The sequence below is a fragment of the Ovis canadensis genome, chromosome 7 (genome assembly GCF_042477335.2).
Source record: "Ovis canadensis isolate MfBH-ARS-UI-01 breed Bighorn chromosome 7, ARS-UI_OviCan_v2, whole genome shotgun sequence".
NCBI classification, from domain to species: domain Eukaryota; kingdom Metazoa; phylum Chordata; class Mammalia; order Artiodactyla; family Bovidae; genus Ovis; species Ovis canadensis.
In genome coordinates this window covers 26,884,969-26,908,158 of record NC_091251.1, presented here as the reverse complement: position 1 = coordinate 26,908,158, position 23,190 = coordinate 26,884,969, and the positions used below count along the sequence as shown (strand labels likewise).

The window sequence follows — 23,190 nt, the reverse complement described above, 5'->3', positions numbered from 1 at the left end:
CTGTACCTCATTCACATGAGTCCTTGCTTGGTAACAATACTAGATATTTACATTTATTCATCTAATTTCTCACAACCCTATTCTAGGAATATCACCACACCTATTTGACAAATGTAGTAAACGATTTATCAGTCAACCAAGAAAAATACTCCTTTCATTCTAGTCCATGCACTCAGAACATAAAATGTTTGTTTGCTAGTTGAGAGTCAAAAGGTAAGTTATTCTCGTTTATGACTAAGGATGCTAACTGTTTGTCATGCAATGCAAATGAAATACCATATTTTATTACCATCAATTTACTATGGTGTTTTGTATTTTGGTTGTGTATTAAAATATAATCATTAAAAAAAAAAAGATCAGCTATCTCCTATTTCTCATAGCTCAAAAGATTTTCCTAAAGCAGGCTACGGGGTGGACTGCTGAGCTGGTGGAGAGCCTGGCTTCTTCACTGTCACCTGTGCGAGTGAAGCCATGTCGCCTGGCCTTTCAGAGGCCGGGGGTGGTGGGAAGGTATTAATAAACTGCAGCTTCTGTGCTGGCTGGTGACTCTCTTTCTTCAGGGGCTCCGCCACCCCTCCACATCTTCCTTCTGCCTCTCTTGCCACACTGCTCAGTTTCCTATAAGTGATTCTTTCCCCATTCCTCCTTTAAATACTCAAGTTTCCCATGGCTTTTCATCAACCTTCCTTTTTTTATTTTATCCTCTCCTTGAGTTAACTTCAGCCACTTCAAAGCTTTCAATTACCAGAGGAGTCATTGAGACTAATTAGGAGCTGATGAATCACAAACCTTTATTTCCAGCCCAGATTTCTCTCCTAAGATTCAGAACATACCCAGTTGGTTGTCCAGAGGCCCCCTCAAATTCAACAGGTCCCCACCTCTCCCACCCTCCTTCATGCCCTAGGCCTGTCTTCCAACATATGGGCTCACCATCCAGATGAATGACATCACCATGACCTAGCCTCCCAAACCACTCCTTTCCTTCTTCCCCACATCTAATCCATCACCTTCTTACTAACTCTACATTCTCCTCACTGCTCACATCCTCAAGCTAGGGCCCCCCATGATCGAGCCTACTTGCCTTCACAACCTCATCTCAACCCTCCCACATTGTCCATACCACACTGATCACAGGCAGTGCCTCCTGAATACACCAGGCATCCTTTCACCTGGGCCTTTAAACACACTATTCTTCTCTTCAAACACCCTTTCCAGACCCCTTGTCCTTGCTGCTCCACCTAGACACTACTCTCTTCAGGAAGCCTTATCTGTCTCCAAAGCTAGATCTGGTGCTCCTTCTCCGAGCTCACAGAATACCAAATGCTTAGATCACTCTGCCTGGTATTTGAGTCTTTCCTGTCCTCCCACATGAAACACTCTTTCCTTTTCTGTTAACTTCCCTGACTGAACCATGAGCTCCCTGAAGGAGTGAACTATATGTTCACTGCATCTTTACCACCTAGCATAGGGCTTGGCTAGATACGTGCCATCCCATAAATATTTACCATATGAAAAGCTGGCTGGAGGCTTCCCTGGTGGCTCAGTGGTAGAGTCTGCCTGCCAATGCAGGAGACACAGGTTCGATCCCTGATCTGAGAGGATCCCGCATGCCGCAGAGCAACTAAGCCCATACGCCGCACTGTTGAGCCCATGCTCTAGAGCCCAGGAGCCACAGCTACTAAGCTCCATGCGCTGCAGCCACTGAAGCCCATGCACCCCAGAGGCTATGCTCTGCAACAAGAGACGCCACCACAGTAAGTCTCACACTGCAGTGAAGAGCAGCCCCCATTCTCTGCAACTAGAGAAAGTCCACGTGGAGCAACAAAGACCCAGAACAGCCAAAACAAAACAAAACAAAACTGGCTCTATGAATAAATGGGCAAATCAGTGAGTGATCTCAGGTCCCATCTTTGCATTTACCAGCCATGTGACCTTGAGAAAGGCAGGCAACTTGTTCGTGCCTCAGTATTCTCAGCTCTAAATATGAAAAAATATACCTGCCTTGCTCACCTCATAGAGGTGTCAGGAACATCACAATCGTAGAAGCTGGTATATAAGAAACATTTTTATAAAGTACTTTGAAAGATATCTTAAAATAGGGCACCATGTTACTATGAATCTCCCACTTCCAAGCAACAGTACATACAAGGAAAATGGCCATGACGATAGGGTGACATAGAAACCGCTAAACAAGACTGCCAAAATCAGAGCAAGCACAGAGGCAGCATGTAAGTAATGTTTACCAAGGCTGAGTCAGTGTGCCCGCAACTCCCCTCAATTAGTACAGCACTATAAATAATAATACAAGAAGAAAGGTACTATAAGGAACATTGTTTCTCCATCTGGAAGTTCATCAAGGCCATGTATTTTATTATGTCTTATGCCAGAGGTGTTAATCTGGTGTCTATATGGGCCTTGGGAGATCCTTGAAATTCCTGAACTCCTAGGTGAAATGCTGCACTGTGTGAATTTTCTGGGAAAAGAATAAACACCTTTCCTCACATTTTCAAAAAGACCTGTCTCCAAAAAACCTAAGAAGCTAGTAGAGTACCTAGCCATAGAGTGTACAGCACTGTCCCATACACATAATGGCCACTCCGCATATGTTCAAGGGGAGAAGGCCAACAGGAAATAATCCAGACGTGATGACCACGTATTCTCATTGGCTGGATCTCTAACTTAGTGGCAAGTCTTACATATCAACTCAAATCAAATTTATTTATCATTTTTCTATACATTTATAACAGAAAGGTTTCTACTCTCTCCTTAGCATGCCTTCTAGCAGACAATATAAACAGTACAGTATGAGGATATACTTATAAAAAAATAAGCATGCTGGCTTTTCCTATTAATGATAAAATTTTAAAATTCCTGTTTCATCAATACTGCAAGCATACCCCATTATATGTAGCTGAATCAGTAATTACAGCAGTAATCAATAAACTAACGAACTATTTGCAGTCCATGGTTATATAATCTAGTTTTCCTGGTGAAGAACTCAACAACCTTAACTCTGTCAGATGGCTACAAATTCAATTACAACACTACTCAGCAATGTCATCAATTATACTTTCTTTCAATTATTTCTTATACTTTACATTTAAGAGATATCCCTTCTATGATGCTCACCTCTTAAGAAGCACACAGCAGCTCCTTAGTCAAAAATAACATATGAAGCTAATCTATTTTGAATACCAAATTAATAACTATATTTTCTGGCGTCAACCCCTGAAAACTCATTTCCTCTGCCTTGAGGTGACTACAAGGCACACATGTTCTTTCTTAAATGACTCTAGACCAAGGGTCCACATATGGTCATGGATTGATTAGATGAAGAGAAAGAAAATCACAATGAAAAGTCTTCCAATGAAAGGTCAACAGGGAACAACTCTGGGGCCTCTTTATAGATCAACGTTACCAGACAAATGTATTTATTAGTGATTTGAAAATGAAACAGACAGTAAGTTGGCCAAGTTTAATGATAACACTATTTGTTTTGGACAGTAAAACTATAAAGGATGTTAGGGAACTCCAGATGGTCTTAATAGGAATTGAAGTTTGGATAGCCAACAGCAGATGAAATTCAACTTGGCCAAGTTTGAGGTAATGTGTGTTGGCAGAAGTTTAAATTCGTAATCAGCAATGGGTCCAAAACCTGTGGGATCCTCTCAGATAAGGCTTTACTAGTCACCACCATGGTTGGCTTGAGGCACTGTCTACACTGGCCTTTCACCTGATCTCTAAGTTGTAGCAATTCTGCCATACCTCCAAAGGAGGAGAAGTTTAAATAGCTTCAGGGAACCTACCACTTAAATAAAACAGGAGCATCAGGTCATAAAGACAGCAGGCCAAATAGGACATTCCCTTATAAGTAGACTACTTTATTTAGCCAGTTCCAATCGTGTTCAACAAAGATTCAGCCTACTGCTCAAACGTTGTTAAAAAAATTAATGAAAAGGCAGTGAGGATGAGTAAATAACATATAACAGAGAGACTTGTAATAACAGAGACAACTTGTTTTAATTTCCAATTACAATTTACACCTTTTTGTACATATTGTAGTCATGAGTTGAAAATTTACTGAATTCTTCTAACTTTATTGTAGCAAATTTATGTTCACCTTTCAGATATATATAGAAAACACCCATCTTGTTTCCAGTAAAACTGGCCCTAAGAGAATGGGTTCATTTGGAGGTGCTACAAGAGCCTGAGGCCTTGGTTATGCCCCACAGCAACCTGACTGCTGGACGTCCATCATCTCCTTCCAGTCCACATCTCTCTGGAAGAGAAGCTCCTACGATAGCCCCTAAGAGCCTAATTGATGTCCTGCATTTTTCGGTCCCCTCATGTCAGCTGCCTCAACATAGGACCCCAGAGGACCCAAACTGTAGGTCATCCTGAGCCCTCCATAGAGAGGGAACTGAACTAGAAGTGTGGCCATATTAATGACAAAATATTGGTGGTTCAAAGCCCCAGAATACTCTGGTGCCACCCTGACTGCGGCCTGCTTATTCTGCCTCTTCCTTTGCTTCCACGAGCTACCTAATAATCTGATGCAAACTTCCATCTGCTTCTGCTTCTTGTTAGCAAAAACGCCCTGAGGTATTTCAAAGAGGGGCTAAATAAGGGGCCACTACATTCTTATCACTATTTCAAGGACATCCATATATCCCAGATAACATAGAGAAGAAAGTTAAAATAATCTGCCTCTGAAAAAAAGTTTCATTCTTTGACTAGGATGAGAGAAAAAATACAAAAATTTTACTTATAGCTTAGAGTATGACACTATTCCAATTTTAAAAAAGCTAAATAATTTAAAACACCATTTATTTGCGCTTCCTGGATAGTTCAGTTGGTAAAGAATCCACCTGCAATGCAGGAGACCCCAGCTTTCCTGGGTCAGGAAAATCCGCTGGAGAAGGGATAGGCTACCCGCTCCAGTGTTCTTAAGCTTCCCTTGTGACTCAGCTGGGAAAGAATCTGCCTGCAATGCGGGAGACCTGGGTTTGATCCCTGGGTTGGGAAGATCCCCTGGAGAAGGGAAAGACTACCTACCCACTTCAGTATTCTGGCCTGGAGAACTCTATGGACTATAAAATCCATGGGGTCGTAAAGTGTCATGCTCTATACCTTAGAGCGTGATACTACTCCAATTAAAAAAAAAAAAAAAAGCTAAATAATTTCTAACACCATTTATGTATTGCATTCAGTTTTCCAGTCTTGTTCTTTTCACCGTCTCCCCACCCTGCCAGGAGAGTACCAAGTATTACCAGTTGTTTGGATGGATCAACCATTCACTGAAGACCAAGCTATTTTGCTACATACAAAGTACGCTGGACCGACTTAATGTGGAGCATATTTAAAAGCACCATGTGGAAAAGAGCTTCCAATCTCTGCTCTATGTAGAAAACTTTCTAATCGTAAAGGCCCTAAGGCTATTAAATGTTTAACAGCTAACTGGGCAACACATCCTAAGGTAAAATTCAGCCCTGTAGGAAGGAAACTTCAAAAGCCCAGAGTATTTCTTTACAATCCATTTCAAACTCAGATACACTAACATGCTACTAAGTAGTATTATTTTTTTGTTATCAGGAAAACAGTGGTATTTGCAAAGCTTCTTCTGTAGAATCTCAATAAATGCCAAAACAAAAACATCAGTTAACCAGGAGTGAAGACTGGGATTCCAGGACCTAGGTCTGTGTTCAGGCCTTCCCATTTATTAGCAATATAACCTCAAACTGAATCTGATCTTGCTGGGCCTCAGTTTCCTTATCTGTAAAATGAGACATTTGGACAAGACCTCTAAGGGTTTCTTCCAACTCTACTTGAGCAACTATGATTTTTCTCTTTTTTAAAAACATTTATTTTTAAATTGAAGGATATTGCTTTACAGAATTGTGTTGGTTTCTGCCATACATCAACATGAATCAGCCATAGGTATACATATCTCCCCTCCCTCTTAAATCTCCCTCCCACCTCCCTCTCCATCCCATCCCTCTAGGCTACTGCAGAGTCCCAGTTTGAGTTCCCTGAGTCATGCAGCAAATTTCCACTGGCTATCTATTGAGCAACTATGATTTCTGAGGCAATCTCCAAGTTATGCACACTAGGATAAAGCGAATCATATCCAAATTTACAAGGTGCTACAGATCTCAAAGAGTATTCTCCCTCATGGTACCTAACATCTAACAAGGTACACTACAGTCAAGTATATCAAAGGGAATACTTACACTCCAATAATACACAATGTCTGCCATAATGGGAAGTGTTACAGTTAAACCCACCCCATATTCTTCTGGCAATGTGGAGAAATGGTGTAAAGAGAGAGATTAGGCAAAACGAAGAAAATAATTCTTATTAATACTGTTTTCCTCTCATACAAGCCTCTCAGTATCAAGAGAACTAGGTGTAATAAACCCTTTATTAGCCACAGGATTTAGCAGAAACAAATACGAGTCCATTTACAAAAGTAAGATGTACTGCTGAGTTCCCTGAAGAAAGGTCACCTAAAAGCAGAGGTTAACATTAAAATAACCCCCTCCTATAACTGAGTCTCAATGATAAATAAAGCTTACGATGAATCAAAAATAAGGCTGATGTTTCATGCTGTAAGGAAATGAGGTCAGCACTACCAGACAACAAATACAAAAAGATGGAAGGAGAAAAGCAGTAGATTATTGTCTATCCTTCTAGAAAATGAGAGAGGAAAACAAGAACAACAAAAAAATTTAAACTACTTTAAGGGAGTATTTAACAGGGTCCTTTAAATAATCAGCAATGATCAGGTATTTAGTTTTCAGGATATGTAGGTTGGGTGTATTTTTTTTTCTAATAAAAGCATTTCAAATTCTAATTAAAAAAATACTTTATGGAGAAATTAAAAAGATACAATAGTGTCAGAGGAAAAGCCATGATCCCAGAAGTGGAATATTCTAACAACATAACTTACAAGAAACTACGCTATAAAAACAGATTGTTGATTAACACAAACTCATAACAAAACACAGAGAGTGATCACAATGGTGCTGTAATAACACTTGGCTGCTGAATTCTCTCAATACATTAAATATCTCCTTGGAGACCAAATTACTTTACATTTTCTTAAAAGACAATTTATTATAGCTTTGTTTTCTTCTCATTATCTCTTAAAAATATATCTAATGAAGAAAAGAACACAACTTCTAAATAACACATAAAATGGTACTAATGTGTGACAACAGACTTTGGTTTAATGTGCTAGTTATTATTTAACAGCATACAACCTAGTGTCATGACAAATCCTTACCACAATGCGACATTCAGTGGGTCACATGCATCAAAAACCAGTGTATGCCATTATTACGGCACACATAAAATTAACAGCCTCGGGCTGCCAGCAATTTAAATAATTGATAAGTTTTCAATTAAAAAGGCAACATTTTCAGGTCTAATACAAAAATCTATTTAAATTACTGATACAAACTTATGCTTCTGTTGGCCCAAAGCCAGAAAATGCTTACATCCAAGGGGGGTAAAAATTCTGCAAGTTTTAACTCAGACACTGTAGCTTTTTTTTTAAAAGACTGATTAAAGGATTTACGGCAAAAACATGTCTAGTTTTGCTTTCCCCATATGGTTTTTAAAGAAATACTAAAGTGACTGCAAATTTATTGAATTCTACATGAAAAGCATAGCTTTTTTTTTTTTTTTTTTTTTAAACAGTAAATATGTGGTCCCAAGTCCTGGAATCAAAATTTTTCAGAGGCAAACTGAACTTAAAAAATAAAAGGCCAATACAGGTTTTTAATACCAGGTTGGCAAGTGAAGACTATCAACCAAAATCTATTGTGAGGTTAAGTCCAAATTGTTCTCTTTATGACAAAACTGTAACCCAAAGGAATTTCAACCATAAAAACCAAGACAGATCAAAATGGCAGCCAACCAATCTTGTTTGTGCTTTCTGAGACAGAGCTTCCTCTACTCTTTACTATTTAATTGTTTATTCAGAGCCTAACTCTATATAAACAAAGAGTATCTGATGGTAGAGGCTGCCTCAACAGACAAGAGCAAAAGGAAATCCAGTTAGGTTTTAAATAACTTAAAACCTGTTATCTCTCTCAGGGATATTTTCATTTTCATTTTAAAATAATCTGCTCCAACATTCACAGTCTGGGAGTGGAGCTCTATCTTGGGGCCTCAGGTTCTCATCTATAAATATCAAGTGAATTAATGAGAAAACTCATACCTGATCATCTAGACCCCATTCTATGAACCACAGCCAGTTTACAGAAAAAAGTTCATCCACAGCAAATGAACGAATATAAGAAAACTGTAGTGAGTTTTACATAAAACTCTCTGAGGAATATAACCTTAACCAGTCAGTCTGGAATTTCCTGGTCATTGCTAGTGAGGTCATCCACCTGACAGACCCCTGCTGTCCCCCAGAGGAAGGTGACCTTGCCTGAAACCATCAGCTCTTGGCTAAAGTGACTTCCTTGTCCTGTCTCCTGCCACATCTTTAGAGTGCCTTTCTATCTGCTGGATGGGATATTGCCCAATTCATGAATCATTATATAAAGCCAATAAGATCTTACAAAATGTACTCTGTTTTTTACAATTTTTAAAACTTTTTTTTTAATTTTTAAAATTAAAAAAAAAAAAAGCTCATTTTTTAACACATAGAAAGCTCCCAGTACGAATGTGCAAGAAGGTAGGTGGGAGAGCAGCAGTATGAAGCAGTGAAGGAGCATGGGCCTTGGCACAAGGAGAAGCTGAACTTATAGTCCATACTCATACTCATACAGCTGTAAGACCTTGGGCATGTCTCTTTAACCATAGCTTCCTCATCTGAAAGGTAGGGATGATAATATCTACTTTACAGAGTGATTATTAAAACCAAAGGAAACTAAATACCTTAAGCATCTAGCGTAAAATGGGCACTTAGAAATGGAAATAATTATGACTATCACTATGATCACATGTAGTAACACTTCTCAAAGAGCACAGTTTGTTAGATCTTCCCAAAAGTACATTTTTGAGAGCACAATTTTGTATGAGGTCATGTCAGAGACATAATGAAAGTACATGGATGTCAGCAATGTTCTCTCTGCAGTGGATCCATGTGAAAAAATTAGAACCTATCTGTGTGTGTGTTTTTTCTAAAAATAAGCATGTCACATTCTCAGGAGAGGTAGTTGATCTATCAATACTAGTGCTAGACCTTTCAGCAGATAATCCTACTCTGCCTTTCAAGGTACTGATGAGCCCTGCTCTAAATTCTCAGGGCACAAAGACTCTCAAATAAGTTAATGTGAAGTCAATGGGAAATTGACTTTTCTACTCTGTGCTGGTCTGAATGCAACGCTCTGTTAACCATGCCATCTTTCTTGTTCTCTTTCCTCCTACCCTAAATTAAAACTATTGGTGGAAATCCATACAGATATTTTACAGTTTTCATTACAATGAAACAATATCCTGGTTAAAAACCTACAACCTAATCATTTGCTAAGATTAGAGACTCACTGAAAAGCCAGGGCACCAGTTTCATCATTTCCACCATAATACCACTTTGCATCTGTATAGAATTTTTAACTTTTCAAAGGGTTTCACATCTATTATCCCATTTGACCATTACAATGACCCTGTGCAGAAGAAAGGACAAGTATTATTATCCGCAATTGACAGATGAGGCAACTACTGCACAGAAAGGTTAAGTGTTTTGCCTAAGGCCAGGAAGCCAGAGAAGGGCAGTAGTGTCCTGACTTCCAGTCCAATGCTCTCTTCACCAGACCACTAGAAAAGGTTCTGTACACAGACTGCAAGCTCAGAAAAAATACAATGAATTAAGAAAAAATGAAATAAGAGAAAAGAACAAACCAGGGCTCAGGGAAGCTATTTCTCTCCATAGTAGCTAAATTATTCAAGCTTAGTATTAAAGTTTTAGAAATATATCCTTTTTTCTTATCTATCTACTTTGGCCCTGAGACAAATATTAATGCAAATTTTCACTGAAATTTGAAACACAAAAGAAAAGTCATTTGGGGGATATATTCAAATCACTTAGATTCAGTAAGTAACCCTGTAGTTCATTTTAGGGTGGGGTGGTTAGTACATAAAATCACTGACAGTACATCTGTAAGTCTCTGTAAGTCATGTATCCACATTAAGCCAGCAGCTACATTATAACTACAGTCTGTTTGGAAGGGGTGAAAGGGATCTCCAGTTGAAAGTAGATTTTGAAAAAATTTTAGAGCCCAGGGGTTCATTTTTAATGAGCCGTTACTTTAAGTACTGCATAAAAAATACAGGAAATTGATAGTCCATTTAGTCTGCACCATACCTAATGCGAAAGTCATTAAGATGCATTATTCTTAACGTTCATGATATGATCAGTAAGCGTCTTTTGAAAAGAATGCCCTTAAACTTTCACGTAAGGAGATCTTTAAAAATTTTATATGTTGTCTAGAAAAATGTTAAGAGCAACTGTGATTTACTTTCATATCTTCACTACATCAAGAAACTGCATCCTCAATTACAACAAGATTTTTAGAAAAGTCCTCATTAGTAGTATACTTACATATGACAGCATTGCCTTCATTTCTTCATCACTTCTCACTGTAATTCGATCACCATCTTCATCTTCATCTGTTTAAAAAGCAACATAATGTAAGCGTTGAGATTTTTTAATATACAAAAACCATGTCAGCTGGAAACATAATACAATTGGTTTGCACAAACTTGATGTCCACATCCTCAACACTGTATGTTGTAGACGTTGACGTTATTAGTTTGGTTTTTTGGTTCAGAATACAACAGAATCTCAATAAAGAACTATAAATTTGGGGGACAGCTGAAAATTAAAATATTGCTCATGTCATGACATGAACCTAAGTTAAAGTAAATATAGGGATTTCCCTGGCAGTCTAGTGGTTAAGACTCTGAGCTTCCCCTGCAGGGAGCATGGGTTCAATCCCTGGTCGGGGAACTAAAATCACACGTGTTGCATGGCACAGCCAAATAAATAAATAAATATTTTTAAAATGAAGTACATACAACTGGAGTATGAACAGGTTTGGCTTGAAGAACTTTAAAAACTGAAGAAAGGCCAGTATTATTCAACTATTAGTACTTTTTGCTTTCCCACATGGCACCCTATCCCTCTATTTCTCCATTCTTCCTCTCTCCCGGCAATCTGTCATGTCATAATAGCATAATAAAAATGGCTATCATTTACTGAACACTACTATAACACAAGGCACTGTGATTTATGCTCCATACACCCTTAAAAGCCTCATAACGATTCTATGATGTGGACAATATGACTTGATTATTATCATTCCCTTTTTACAGAACTGAGAGTCCAGTGTAAGGTTAACTTACAAAGCAACTCTAATACAGTTCTCCTCATAACCCACTTGATCTCTCATATTCTGAACTGTTTCACTTATACTGAGTACTTTATGACCACAGAAAGCTTCAAATGGTGACTTGCACTACTGCGAAATCATTTAAATGGTCTTAAAACTAGAGGATAATAAGACTTAACAAAATACTGAACAAGAATGGGTAAATCTGAGTAAGTGGATCATCAAAGGAGCCACATCCAAAACAATGTACTGATTTCATTCATCCTTCCCTTAATTAAAACAGTTTGTGAAATATGTCTTCAAAACTGCTTTCAGAACCTGAAGATAAATCAAGCAAAAATATCAGATCTTGTTTTCAGTCCCAAACAAAACTGTCCACATCCGATCACTCACTCATCCATACTATCTGCCAGGCAGAATGACTTCTGGTTATTTCTAAATATTTAGTTAGCTACTTCATCCTTCTGAGGATAAAGATCTGTCAACAGGAAAACAGCATACTTGGTAGACTCTAAATGTACAGTTGTTTGAAAAATGCCAAAAACATTTTGAGCAAGGGCAACACTGATGGAAGACGTACACAGCCTCCCAAGGGGACAACGCGGAAGGGACAGGCTCTCTCTCAAATGGGTGCCTCCGCTGTTGTGCATTTCCTAAACCAAGCTAGGATTTTATTTATTTATTTATTTTGGTCACTCTTGGGCATCTAATTGCTGATTCAATCAGAGGCAGAGAACCTGATCCCAGATCTGGAGAAAAAGACAAATCTCTCATCATAAAGAGAATAAGCTAGCATGACACACTCTGAGAACTCTTACTGAAAATATAGGGGGAGCTCAGTTTAGCACCTAGATCTTAGCCCACCACACCTCAGCAGGCCCTCCCTCCTGTCCAGCTGCTTTTTTTAAGATAGCCCACTGTTTGGTGTAAGAGGGAGATTGTTTTCTCTCCTAATTAGCCTATTTCAGAGCACAATGCTACCTTCTTTCTCTCCCTCACAGCCAACAGCAATCTGAAAGTACAAGGGAAAGCAGCATCTGAATTTGTCCTGTTCAGTGACCAAGCCAACAGCTTTCACTGGGGTTTTCCCTCCAGAGTAACTGTTCTGAATCCTAGATACAGGTTCACTCCTGCAGAGTTCCCCAGCTGGATGTAAATCAGTATCATCAAGTCACACTGAATATTTACATAGCTAGGAGCTGCAACAATCACCACTGGTATTACCTACCAAGAGCTGCCTATCTTGGTATAAATGGCACACAGTGGTCACCTTCAGTAACAAAGAAGGCATATTCCTACGGAGGTTACATATATAAAGAACTACACAGAAATCTAGCATTTTCCTTCCCTCTCTTTCTTTCTTTAAGTTATAGGCTAGAGTCAAACTGGGAGAAAAATGCTGTTCTAATTTTGGAAACAGAGTTTCTACATAGGTTCCAGAAACTAATATTTTCAAGGTTAAGTCAAAAAGCTGTCACATAAATGCAGGAAACAAAGGAGAAAAAAACAGATATTGTATAATGTTAGATATAACCATATATGAAAGCACTGTACATTTTTTGTTTTAAAAGCAAGTTAAATTCTCAGTTTGGATGTGGACTAAAATGATTTGTTCTTGATGAAGTCCTGAACTTGGTAAAATTTTCAGTCTGAACAAAGTAGCTTTATGCAAACCTCGTTGCTACACCAGAACTAGCTGTAGAGATGGTGGCTACAAAGGGACAGATTATCGTCAGATCCCAATACCCACTAGACCTCAATAAGGTATTGTCCACATGGAATGAAGAAGTACTTGGAGTTTAATAAAACAGGTGAAGAATCTTTTTATAATTTGTAAAGAGAAGGCACAGATTTCAGAAAAAAATTGTTTAAATCACAGTCTCTCTAAATCAGTAACAATAACAACAAATATAATTCTCTAAGCTCTCAAAGCCTGGGCTTGAACCTTTAAGGCTACTTAAAACCAAAGACTGTATAATTCTAAAATTCTGTAAAATCACTGAATTTATTTATTTATTTCAGTTACCATAAATAATCCAGTAACTGTGAGGGAAGTCAGTTACCAGAATAATCTCTTACTTAGCAGTTCCATAGAAAGCAGCTGTGAAACACTAAAGGGCACTCCGCTTTAAGTGGACAGAAAAAACTTAGGACAAAACTCCAGAGCAGCTTTGACACAAACCTAAAGTGCTGTCTCATAAGGAGACAAGGTAACCTGATAGAGGCATTCTAATAAAGCCTGAGGACAGTATCAGGTTTATAAGACACAGTGATTAGTAGTTCTCATGGATTAATGAGAGGCTCCATTTTATGTAGGAACTACTTTCCCTTACAGATTGCTCTTTGAAGGACTGTCTGCTTCATTCTTTAATAACTGCAATTAGTAGTTTTAATGAAGACTCCTTGTTCTTGTCAGAAAGGAGACTGAGCTGAAAAAGTAATCACACTAACAGAAGACAAACGACTCTGGCCCAAAGGCAAAATCCAGGCCATGAAGGCAACCCAAGAGCAAATCATTGGCCTTGAAATTTAAAATGAGAACACACTTCTCTCTAAAGACAAGGAATTCCGAGAAAGATATACGAAGGGCCAGTGGGTACACAGAGAGGTGCTCCCCATCTCTAATCATCAGGGATATGCAAATCAACACCGAGATGAGGTATCCCCTCACACTTGTTACACTATCATTAAAAAGACAAGAGAGAACAAGTGTTGGTGAGAATGCAGAGAAAAGAGAACCCTCATGTACTGTAGGTAGGAATGTAAACTGAAAAAACCACTGTGGAAAATAGTACATGGTTCCTCAAAAAAATAAAATTACAACTAATATATGATCCAGCAATTGTACTGCTGGGTATGTATCCAAAGGAACTGAAATCAGAAGTTTACAGAAATATCTGTACTCATTGTATTTGGGCATTCTTTGGCATTGCCTTTCTTTGGGATTGGAAAGAAAACTGACCTTTTCCAGTCCTGGGCCACGGCTGTGTTTTCCAAATTTGCTGACATATTGAGTGCAGCACTTTCACAGCATCATCTTAGGATCTGAAATAGCTCCACTGGAATTCTATCACCTCCACTAGCTTTGTTCGTAGTGATGCCTCCTAAGGCCCACTTGACTTCACATTCCAGGATGTCTGGCTCTAGGTGAGTGATCACACCATCGTGATTATCTGGGTTAAGATCTTTTTTGTACAGTTCTTCTGTGTATTCTTGCCACCTCTTCTTAACATCTTCTGGTTCTGTTAGGTCCATACCGTTTCTGTCCTTTATTGAGCCTATCTTTGCATGAAATGTTCCCTTGGTATCTCTAATTTTCTTGAAGAGATCTCTAGCCTTTCCCACTCTATTGTTTTCCTCTATTTCTTTGCATTGATCACTAAGGTAGGCTTTCTTATCTCTCCTTGCTGTTCTTCAGAATTCTGCATTCAGATGCTTGTATCTTTCCTTCCCTCCTTTGCTTTTGGCTTCTCTTCTTTTCACAGCTATTTGTCAGGCCTCCTCAGACAGCCATTTTGCCTTTGTGCATTTCTTTTTCTTGGGTTTTAGAAAAGGCAGAGGAACCAGAGATTAAATTGCCAACATTCACTAGATCATCAAAAATGCAACAGAGTTCCAGAAAAACATCTATTTCTGCTTTGTTGACTATGCCAAAAACCTTCGACTGTGTGGATCACAATAAACTGTGGAAAATTCTGAAAGAGATGGGAATATCAGACCACCTGACCTGCTTCGTAAGAAACCAGTATGCAGGTCAGGAAGCAACAGTTAGAACTGGGCATGGAACAACAGACTGGTTCCAAATAGGAAAAGGAGTACGTCAAGGCTGTATACTGTCACCCTGCTTATTTAACTTATATGCAGAGTACATCATGAGAAATGCTGGGCTGGAAGAAGCACAAGCTGGAATAAAGACTGCTGGGAGAAATATCAATAACCTCAGACGTGCAGATGACACCACCCTTATGGCAGAAAGTGAAGAAGAACTAAAGAGCTTCTTGATGAAAGTGAAAGAGGAGAGTGAAAAAGTTGGCTTAAAGCTCAACATTCAGAAAACGAAGATCATGGCATCCGGTCCCATCTCTTCATGGCAAATAGATGTGGAAACAGTGGAAACAGTAACTGACTTTATTTTGGGGGGCTCCAAAATTACTGCAGATGGTGATTGCAGCCATGAAATTAAAAGACACTCCTTGGAAGGAAAGTTATAACCAACCTAGACAATATATTTAAAAGCAGAGACATTACTTTGCCAACCAAGATCTGTCTAGTCAAGGCTATGGTTTTTCCAGTAGTCATGTATGGATGTGAGAGTTGGACTATAAAGTTGAGCACTGAAGAATTGATGCCTTTGAACTGTGGTGCTGGAGAAGACTGAGAGTCCCTTGGACTGCAAAGAGATCCAACCAGTCCATCCTAAAGGAGATCAGTCCTGAGTGTTCATTGGAAAGACTGATGTTGAAGCTGAAACTCCAATACTTTGACCACCTGATGTGAAGAGCTGACTCAGCTGAAAAGACCCTGATGCTGAGAAAGATTGAGGGCAGGAGGAGAAGGGGACAACAGAGGATAAGATGGTTGGATGGCATCACCGACTCAATGGACATGAGTATGAGTGAACTCCGGGAGTTGGTGATTGATGAGGAAGCCTGGCGTGCTGCAGTTCATGGTGTCGCAGAGTCGGACACAACTGAGCAACTGAACTGAACTGTAAACAACTCAAGTATCCATCAATGGATCAATGGATAAAGAAGATGTGTACACATACATACACACACACAGAGACACACACATACACAAACACAAACACATGACTATTACTCAGCCATGAAAAAGATGGGTGTTCTTCCATTTCTGACAACATGGGTGAACCCTGAGGGCATTATGCTAAGTGAAATAAGTTAAAGAAAGACAAATACTGTATGATATCTCTTATATGTGGAATCTAAACAACTGAAATTCAGGGTTACCAGGGGTTGTAGAGTGGGGAAACAGGGAGATACTTGTCAAAGGACACATACTTACAGTTATGAGAACAACAGAGTGTGAGGACCCAATGTACAGTGTGGTGATTACTGCTAAAAAATTGCATTACATACTTGAACACTGCTAACAGATCTTAAATATTCTCACCACAAAAAAGAAACGCTAATTATGTATCAGGATGAACATGTTGGCTACACTACAGTGGTAATCATTTTGTACTAAATGACGATCGAATCAACATATTATACACCCTAAACTTGCACAATGCTATGTGTCAATTATAACTCAATAAAGCTGGAAAGAAAATTTTAAGTAGACAATGAATTGAGAGTAATGACAAGTTAATAAAGGAGAAGAAAGGAGAACTACATACTGAGCAATTTAGTATGACAATAACTTAAAATACCTTTCTGAATAAAAAGGAGGATAGACATAGTCAGTCCATCTATCAAAGACTCTGGCTGGGCCTATCACACTGGATTAGCTATAAAAGTCCACTAGCTGGAACCATAAATCATAAAAAAACTTACTAAAATGGCAGAAAGTGTCAAAGGTAGAACTGAAGAACACTAGGAAGCCAATGCACCAGGAGAAGCAGAAAAAAATAATTTGAACTCTTTTTGTCTTACACATGGAGGTTCTTTGCCATCTGACCAAAAAAGCATTACTAGATATGACCAAGAAGGGGGGCAGGGAAGCGCTCTGATACACTGGTTCACAATGAGAATTCCAGCCTTCTCTAGTTGCCTGGAGCATAGTAATATGATTTTCCAGCACATTAGGGAAGCAAAAGTAGAACCAGAAAGTCTATGTACTGGCTGGATTCTGTTAATGTCACTTAAAATGGAGGAAAAAAATCCTAGCAAGATACCAAATAGAGTGCAGCAGATGGTAAACAAATATTATGAAGCAATCTTCACAAAATCTGCAGTGTGTCACAAATATACAAAATGGCAGAGTTTGGGAAAAGAGAATCATAACAGGCCATATGTTGGTAGCGATTTCCTTCGAAGCAACATGCAATCCAAAAGAGAAACCAAGAGGAGGAACATAAAGGCCCAATAGAGGAGAGGCAGCCTCAGGTGAGGGGCGGTCAGAACGGCAAGCAGAGTTCCTACCGAGCAAACAGCAGACAAGCAGCAGATTCTGGGGAGCTCTCAGGCACACGCCACCCACTGCAGTGGCAGGGCTCAAGTCAGCTTTCGAGAGAAATAATTTAGCTTCTGCCAAGAGCCGCACAGACTCTTAGGACAACACTGCAGTTTATTTGTCATGTGTCATGTTACTCCGGTGCCAGGTAAGAAGGGTCAATTAGAACTACAGCAAAGGCATTTTTCTAAGGCAAGAGGAAAGAAATGAAAACAGAGTTGTAGAGGTTAAAAAAGACATCAACAGGAAATGATCAGAAGACCTGTCAAGTTTAGAACCCTTCTCAGGGTCTAAGATCTGGTCAGGATTGGAGGCCACAGTTTCTAAGGCTAAATCTTCATATCCATGAGTTTTAATTTAGCTCCATGCCTCCCACCTGCTGAATCCTTCTTCTTTGCTTCCTCTTTCTTTCCAAAAAAATATCTAAGTGCCCACTGTGTCACAGGTAATGTTCTGGACACTGGGGATAACAACAGTGGAAAAAGGAAAACCCCTGCCCTCACGGAGGTTACACCCTACTTGAGAAAGACTTGAAAGGGATGAGGGGATGAACCATACAGATATCTGGGGAAAGAATGTTTCAGGCAGAAAGGCAGAAGAATACCTGACATGCCTGAGAGACTAAAAGAAAGCCAGAGTAGCTGGAACAGGCTGAGAATAAGATGAAGGAGAGAGAGACGAGTTCACAGGAGTGATGATGGAGTAGAGCTGAGGGCAGATGAGAAAAGGCAGGGCCTCGCAGGACTCGGCTTTCACTCCTGAGTGAGAAAGAAACCCTGGAGGGTCTTGAGTGCAGTCATCTCACTTAACGTCTAAAGGGATCACTTTGGCTGCAGTCTGAGGAAGAGGCTATGTGGAGGCAAATCAGAAACAGGAGGCAAGTCAGGGGACCACGGTCCTAGTCCAGGTAAGAGGTGACGGTGGCCTAAACCAAGTTGAGATTTTGAGCAGTCATTACATGCTGGATATATTTTAAAGGTAGAGCCAACAGGATTTGCTGATGGATGAGAGACAGAAGGCGTGTTCTTACTACCTTATTCCTTCAACCATTCATACATTCCAGAAGCACAAAGTGAGAGTTTACCATGTGCTACGCTGGGTTTCTAGTGACTCAAAAGTGAGTGGTACTGGAATTTCCCTGGCGGTCCAATGATTAATACTCTGTGCTTCCACTGTAGGGGGCACAAGTTCAATTCTCAGATGGGGAACTAAAGTCCTGCAAGCCATGGGGTGCAGCCCCCCCAAAAAAACCCTGAAAAACAAGCATCACGATCTACTGCCCTTAAGGAACTAACCTGGTGCTTGGGTAAAGGACTTAAACTTCTAAATTCTCATGTAAAACAGCCAGACTACCAATGCTTACTACTACTACTAATAATAATGACTAATAAGACTACCAACACCTACTACTACCACTAACAACTCTCATAAGACCTAAAAATGTTTCGGACTTTTTGCATCAGTGATATTTCAAACTAAAATTTCAATAAATTAAAGCCCCTTTTATACCGTCTCAAATTCTAAGAATACACAATTAGCTCTTACGTGTTAATTTTTTTCCACCAGCAATGGGGACCATTTAAAACATTTATTAGATATTTTGATGGATCACTGAAAGGTATCTCCAGGCCACATTCAAGATAGTCTTTCCCCCTGTGTTTCTTTTTCTTTTTTAATTGGAGTATAGTTGACAGTTACAATGTTGTGTTAGCTACAGATATACAGTGAAGTGATCAGTTATACATATATACATATCCACTCTGTTTTTAGCTTCTTCTCCCATATAGGCCACTACTGAGTATGGAGCAGAGTTCTCTGTGCTATACAGTAGGTTCTTATTAGTTATCTATTTTATATATAGTAGTATATATATCTCAATCTCAATCTTCCAGTTTATCCCTCTCACCACCCACCTTTGCCCCTGATAACCATAAATTTGTTTTCTACATCTGTGATTCTACTTCTGTTTATAAATAAGCTCATTTGTATCCCCTTTTTTAGATTCCACACGTAAGTGATATTCTATATTTGACTTTCTGTGTCTGACTTACTTCACTGAATATGACAATCTCTACATCCATCCATGTTTTTGTAAATGGCATTATTTTGCTCCTTTTATGGCTAAGTAATATTCCACTGTGGGCTTCTCTGGTGGCTCAGTGGTAAAGAATCTCCCTGCCAATGCAAGAGACATGAGTTTGATCCCAGGGTCAGGAAGAATCCCCTGGCGAAGGAAATGGCAACCCACTCTAATATTCTTGCCTGGGAAATCCGGAATAGAGGAGTCTGGTGGGCTATAGTCCATGGGGTTGCAAAAGAGTTGGACACAACTTAGTGACTCAACAAAGACAACAAATTATTCCATTGTATATAGCTTACATGTTAATTTTTAGACTCAGTGTATGTCTAATGTGAAATTACAATTTTTCATTAACCTATCCAGTTTTACTTACAGGCAAACAGTTAGCTTTTAGATATGGTACAGTGTAAGAAATTAATGCTTCATTTTTCCCAGAAATTCATAAAACAACTGAAAAGGATTCTGTTCAATGAAGAGTGAGTATAAAATAGTCACAGTTAAAGAAAAACAAAACAAAGATTGATCCTAAAGTCGTATTTTCCAAACCAAAACTCAGATACCTGGCTTAACGAATGTGAAGATACCCATATGAGGGCTATAGATCAGAATATATGACGTCAGAGTGTCCCAGAAAAGTGGGACCTTACGGTATTTATAGGTATAAGTCAGCATTTGTCTACATAGACTTAAAATGCATCTATCAAGTCAACGGTAAGATTTTTACTGTCCAGCAACACCAGCCCAACTGTAATTTTATACTAGTAACTTGTCTAGAGAAAATCCAGAGAGAGGAACACATGTAACAATATGCACAGGAAACTCCTTAGCGGGCACAGCTGACTGTTCTCACCTCATGTGTTGGTGTACTCATTAATCTTTTAATGACAACGTGAAAATCAGCAGGGATCTTTGGACCTATATGAATGTCAAGCTCCTATAGCATACATAGGGCCCACACACGCAAACATACAAGATGTTTTATGGTTATGGAATTTAGCTTCATCTCAGAAGTGTTCTCATATCTAGGGAAAGACAAATTATTCAATAACCAGCATGGAATCAACTGTCTGTCTTCTTGAAAAATAAAGCTGGATCTCTGCCTGACTCCTTGCACCAAAATAAACTGAAGATGGTACAAAATTTTTTTTAAAAATCCTCTGCCTTTGTAATACAATACATGTTGTTTTATTACAGAAAAAGAACCCACATGAATACACATACGAACATACATATTTATGCACACACCTAAAAGTGTGTATTTAACCCCATTAAAGTAGGAAGAAAAAAGAATCTGAAGTAATGTTTCTCCAACATCTTGGAATGTGGAAGACCTTTCGAAGCATGACATAAATCCAGAAGTCAAAATATGACAAACCAGACCATGCAAAAATTTTAAACTTCTCCATGGGATAAAAAAAAGAGAGACGAAAAGACCAAAACAAGCTGAAACAAAAGCAATAAATGAAACAAAAATATAATATCTAAGACAAAGGAGCAATTTTCTTAATATTGGGAAACTCTTCAGTCAACTAGAAAAACACAAATAACCTAAACAGAAAAATGGGCAAAGGTGATAAATAGTTCACAAAATTAAATACAAATGACCAAAATATAAATGAAAAGATGCCTAAGCTCATTTATAACTGAAGAAATACAAAATAAAATTATAATATAATAATCTTTTTCACATATCAAATTGATATCAACTAAAGTTGACTTGGTGAGGGTAGAGAGAAATGGGCATTCTTGAACACTGCTGGTGGGAGTGCAAATTGGCTCTACCTTCTAAAGAACAACATGGAAATAGCTATTAAAACATAAAATACGGTACTCTTTGTTTCAGTAGTTCCAAATCCATTTCTACACCATGGAAAGTCGTAAGAGACAATGCTGTTGACCGCAGCATTTTTTTTTTTTTCTAATGCTACTAAAAAAACTGATAAAGTCTTAAACTTAAAACTGGTCCACCAACAGGTTAAATAAGTTACAGCCACAAGAGTATCCAAAAGAATGAAGCTGATTTATATACACTTACATTAGAAAGCAGAGAAGGCAATGGCACCCCGCTCCAGTACTCTTGCCTGGGAAATCCCATGGACAGAGGAGCCTGGAAGGCTGCAGTCCATGGGGTCGCTGAGGGTCGGACACGACTGAGCGACTTCACTTTCACTTTTCACTTTCATGCATCGGAGGAGGAAATGACAACCCACTCCAAAGTTCTTGCCTGGAGAATCCCAGGGACGGAGAAGCCTGGTGGGCTGCTGTCTATGGGGTCGCCCAGAGTCGGACACAACTGAAGCGACTTAGCAGTAGCAGCAGCAGTACATTAGAAAGAGACCCAATATATACTATTAAGTAATGGCAGGGGCAACTAGCTGCAATATTGTATATATTATATATGAGGAAATATCTGGAAGGATACAGAAGAAACTGTTAACTAGGGAATTGGGGATGGAGACTTTTCGCTTTATTTTGATACTGACTGAAATTTTTTTAAGATCATCTTCTTAACTTAAAAAAACAAAAAACTAGACACTATATATTGAAAAGTAGTACTTTCACCTAAAAGTGGTAAAAAGAAAAAGAGGTTTGAGGCCATTGGTCCAAAAGGTAAGTCTGGCACGAATGGGACTCCTTCCCCTCATTCACCCCTAAGTCCCCTTGGAAACACTACCCCCAGGAACAGAAATCACGAAGAATATAACCACTTACAGACCCTCTGCCCTCTCAGGACAAGTGTGGGAATTTGATTTTGGATCCTGAATTGTCCACCACCAACCAGTTATATCCCATGGCTGAATAACTGCACAAATAATCCAAGAAAAAAAGCAAATTTTTTACTTAACTTTAGGTTACATGCATTTTACAATTCTCTTTTGAATATGGACATATATAACATTCCATCTTATTCAACAAGGGTGTTTCTACAAGGCACAAAGTATACTTGTTCCTCAGAGCATTAGTTCCAGAACCACATCCCTCCTGCTCCATCAGGAACAGGATACCAAAATCCGTGGACCATCAAGTCTCTTACAGAAAATGGTGTCATACAATTGGCAGATGTGGAACCTGTGGATATACAGGGCCCACTGTACTAAGAAGAGAGCCAGAGTGAAATAAAACGTGGCCCCTGTCACCAAGCCATCAAAATCTAGGGAGGATGGGAAGCAGGCAACAGCCAATGGGAGGGCAGGCCCAATAGGTCACCTGCTCCGGTGAAGTGCCCAGAGAGATGCACCACACCTGTGGGGACTGGAGGTTTCACCAACAAGATGGCATTTCTCAGAACTGAACTTCCAGTAAGAGAACCTTAACCCTTCCCCTCTTTCCCACTTACTCTTTTTCTCTTCTTTTATATAGAACAGGTAAATTTGACATTGTCCTTTCTCTTGTCACTTAATTACATCAGTAAATATAACACCCCCTCTTTTGTAGAGCTTAGTGTTGGGTATACTTTGCAGGGCTTCCTTTTGGCTCAGTTGGTAAAGAATCTGCCTGCAATGCAGGAGACCACCTGCAATGCAGGAGACCTAGGTTTGATCCCTGTGTCAGGAAGATCCCCTGGAGAAGGAACTGGCAACCCATTCCAGGCTTCTTGCCTGGGAAATCCCATGGACAAAGGAGCCTGAC

General features: G+C 39.2%; 1 protein-coding gene across 10 annotated transcripts in view; it reads right to left on the bottom strand.

The window, feature by feature from the left end:
* The window catches only part of MAP2K5 (mitogen-activated protein kinase kinase 5), a 264,501-nt gene that overhangs the window by 229,257 nt on the left and 12,054 nt on the right, over positions 1-23,190 (bottom strand). For all 10 annotated transcript variants that reach the window (XM_069597653.1, XM_069597650.1, XM_069597649.1 and 7 more), the window contains one exon: positions 10,556-10,623. In XM_069597653.1, the coding sequence (XP_069453754.1) occupies positions 10,556-10,623 (68 nt within the window). The remainder of the gene's footprint in view (positions 1-10,555; positions 10,624-23,190) is intronic.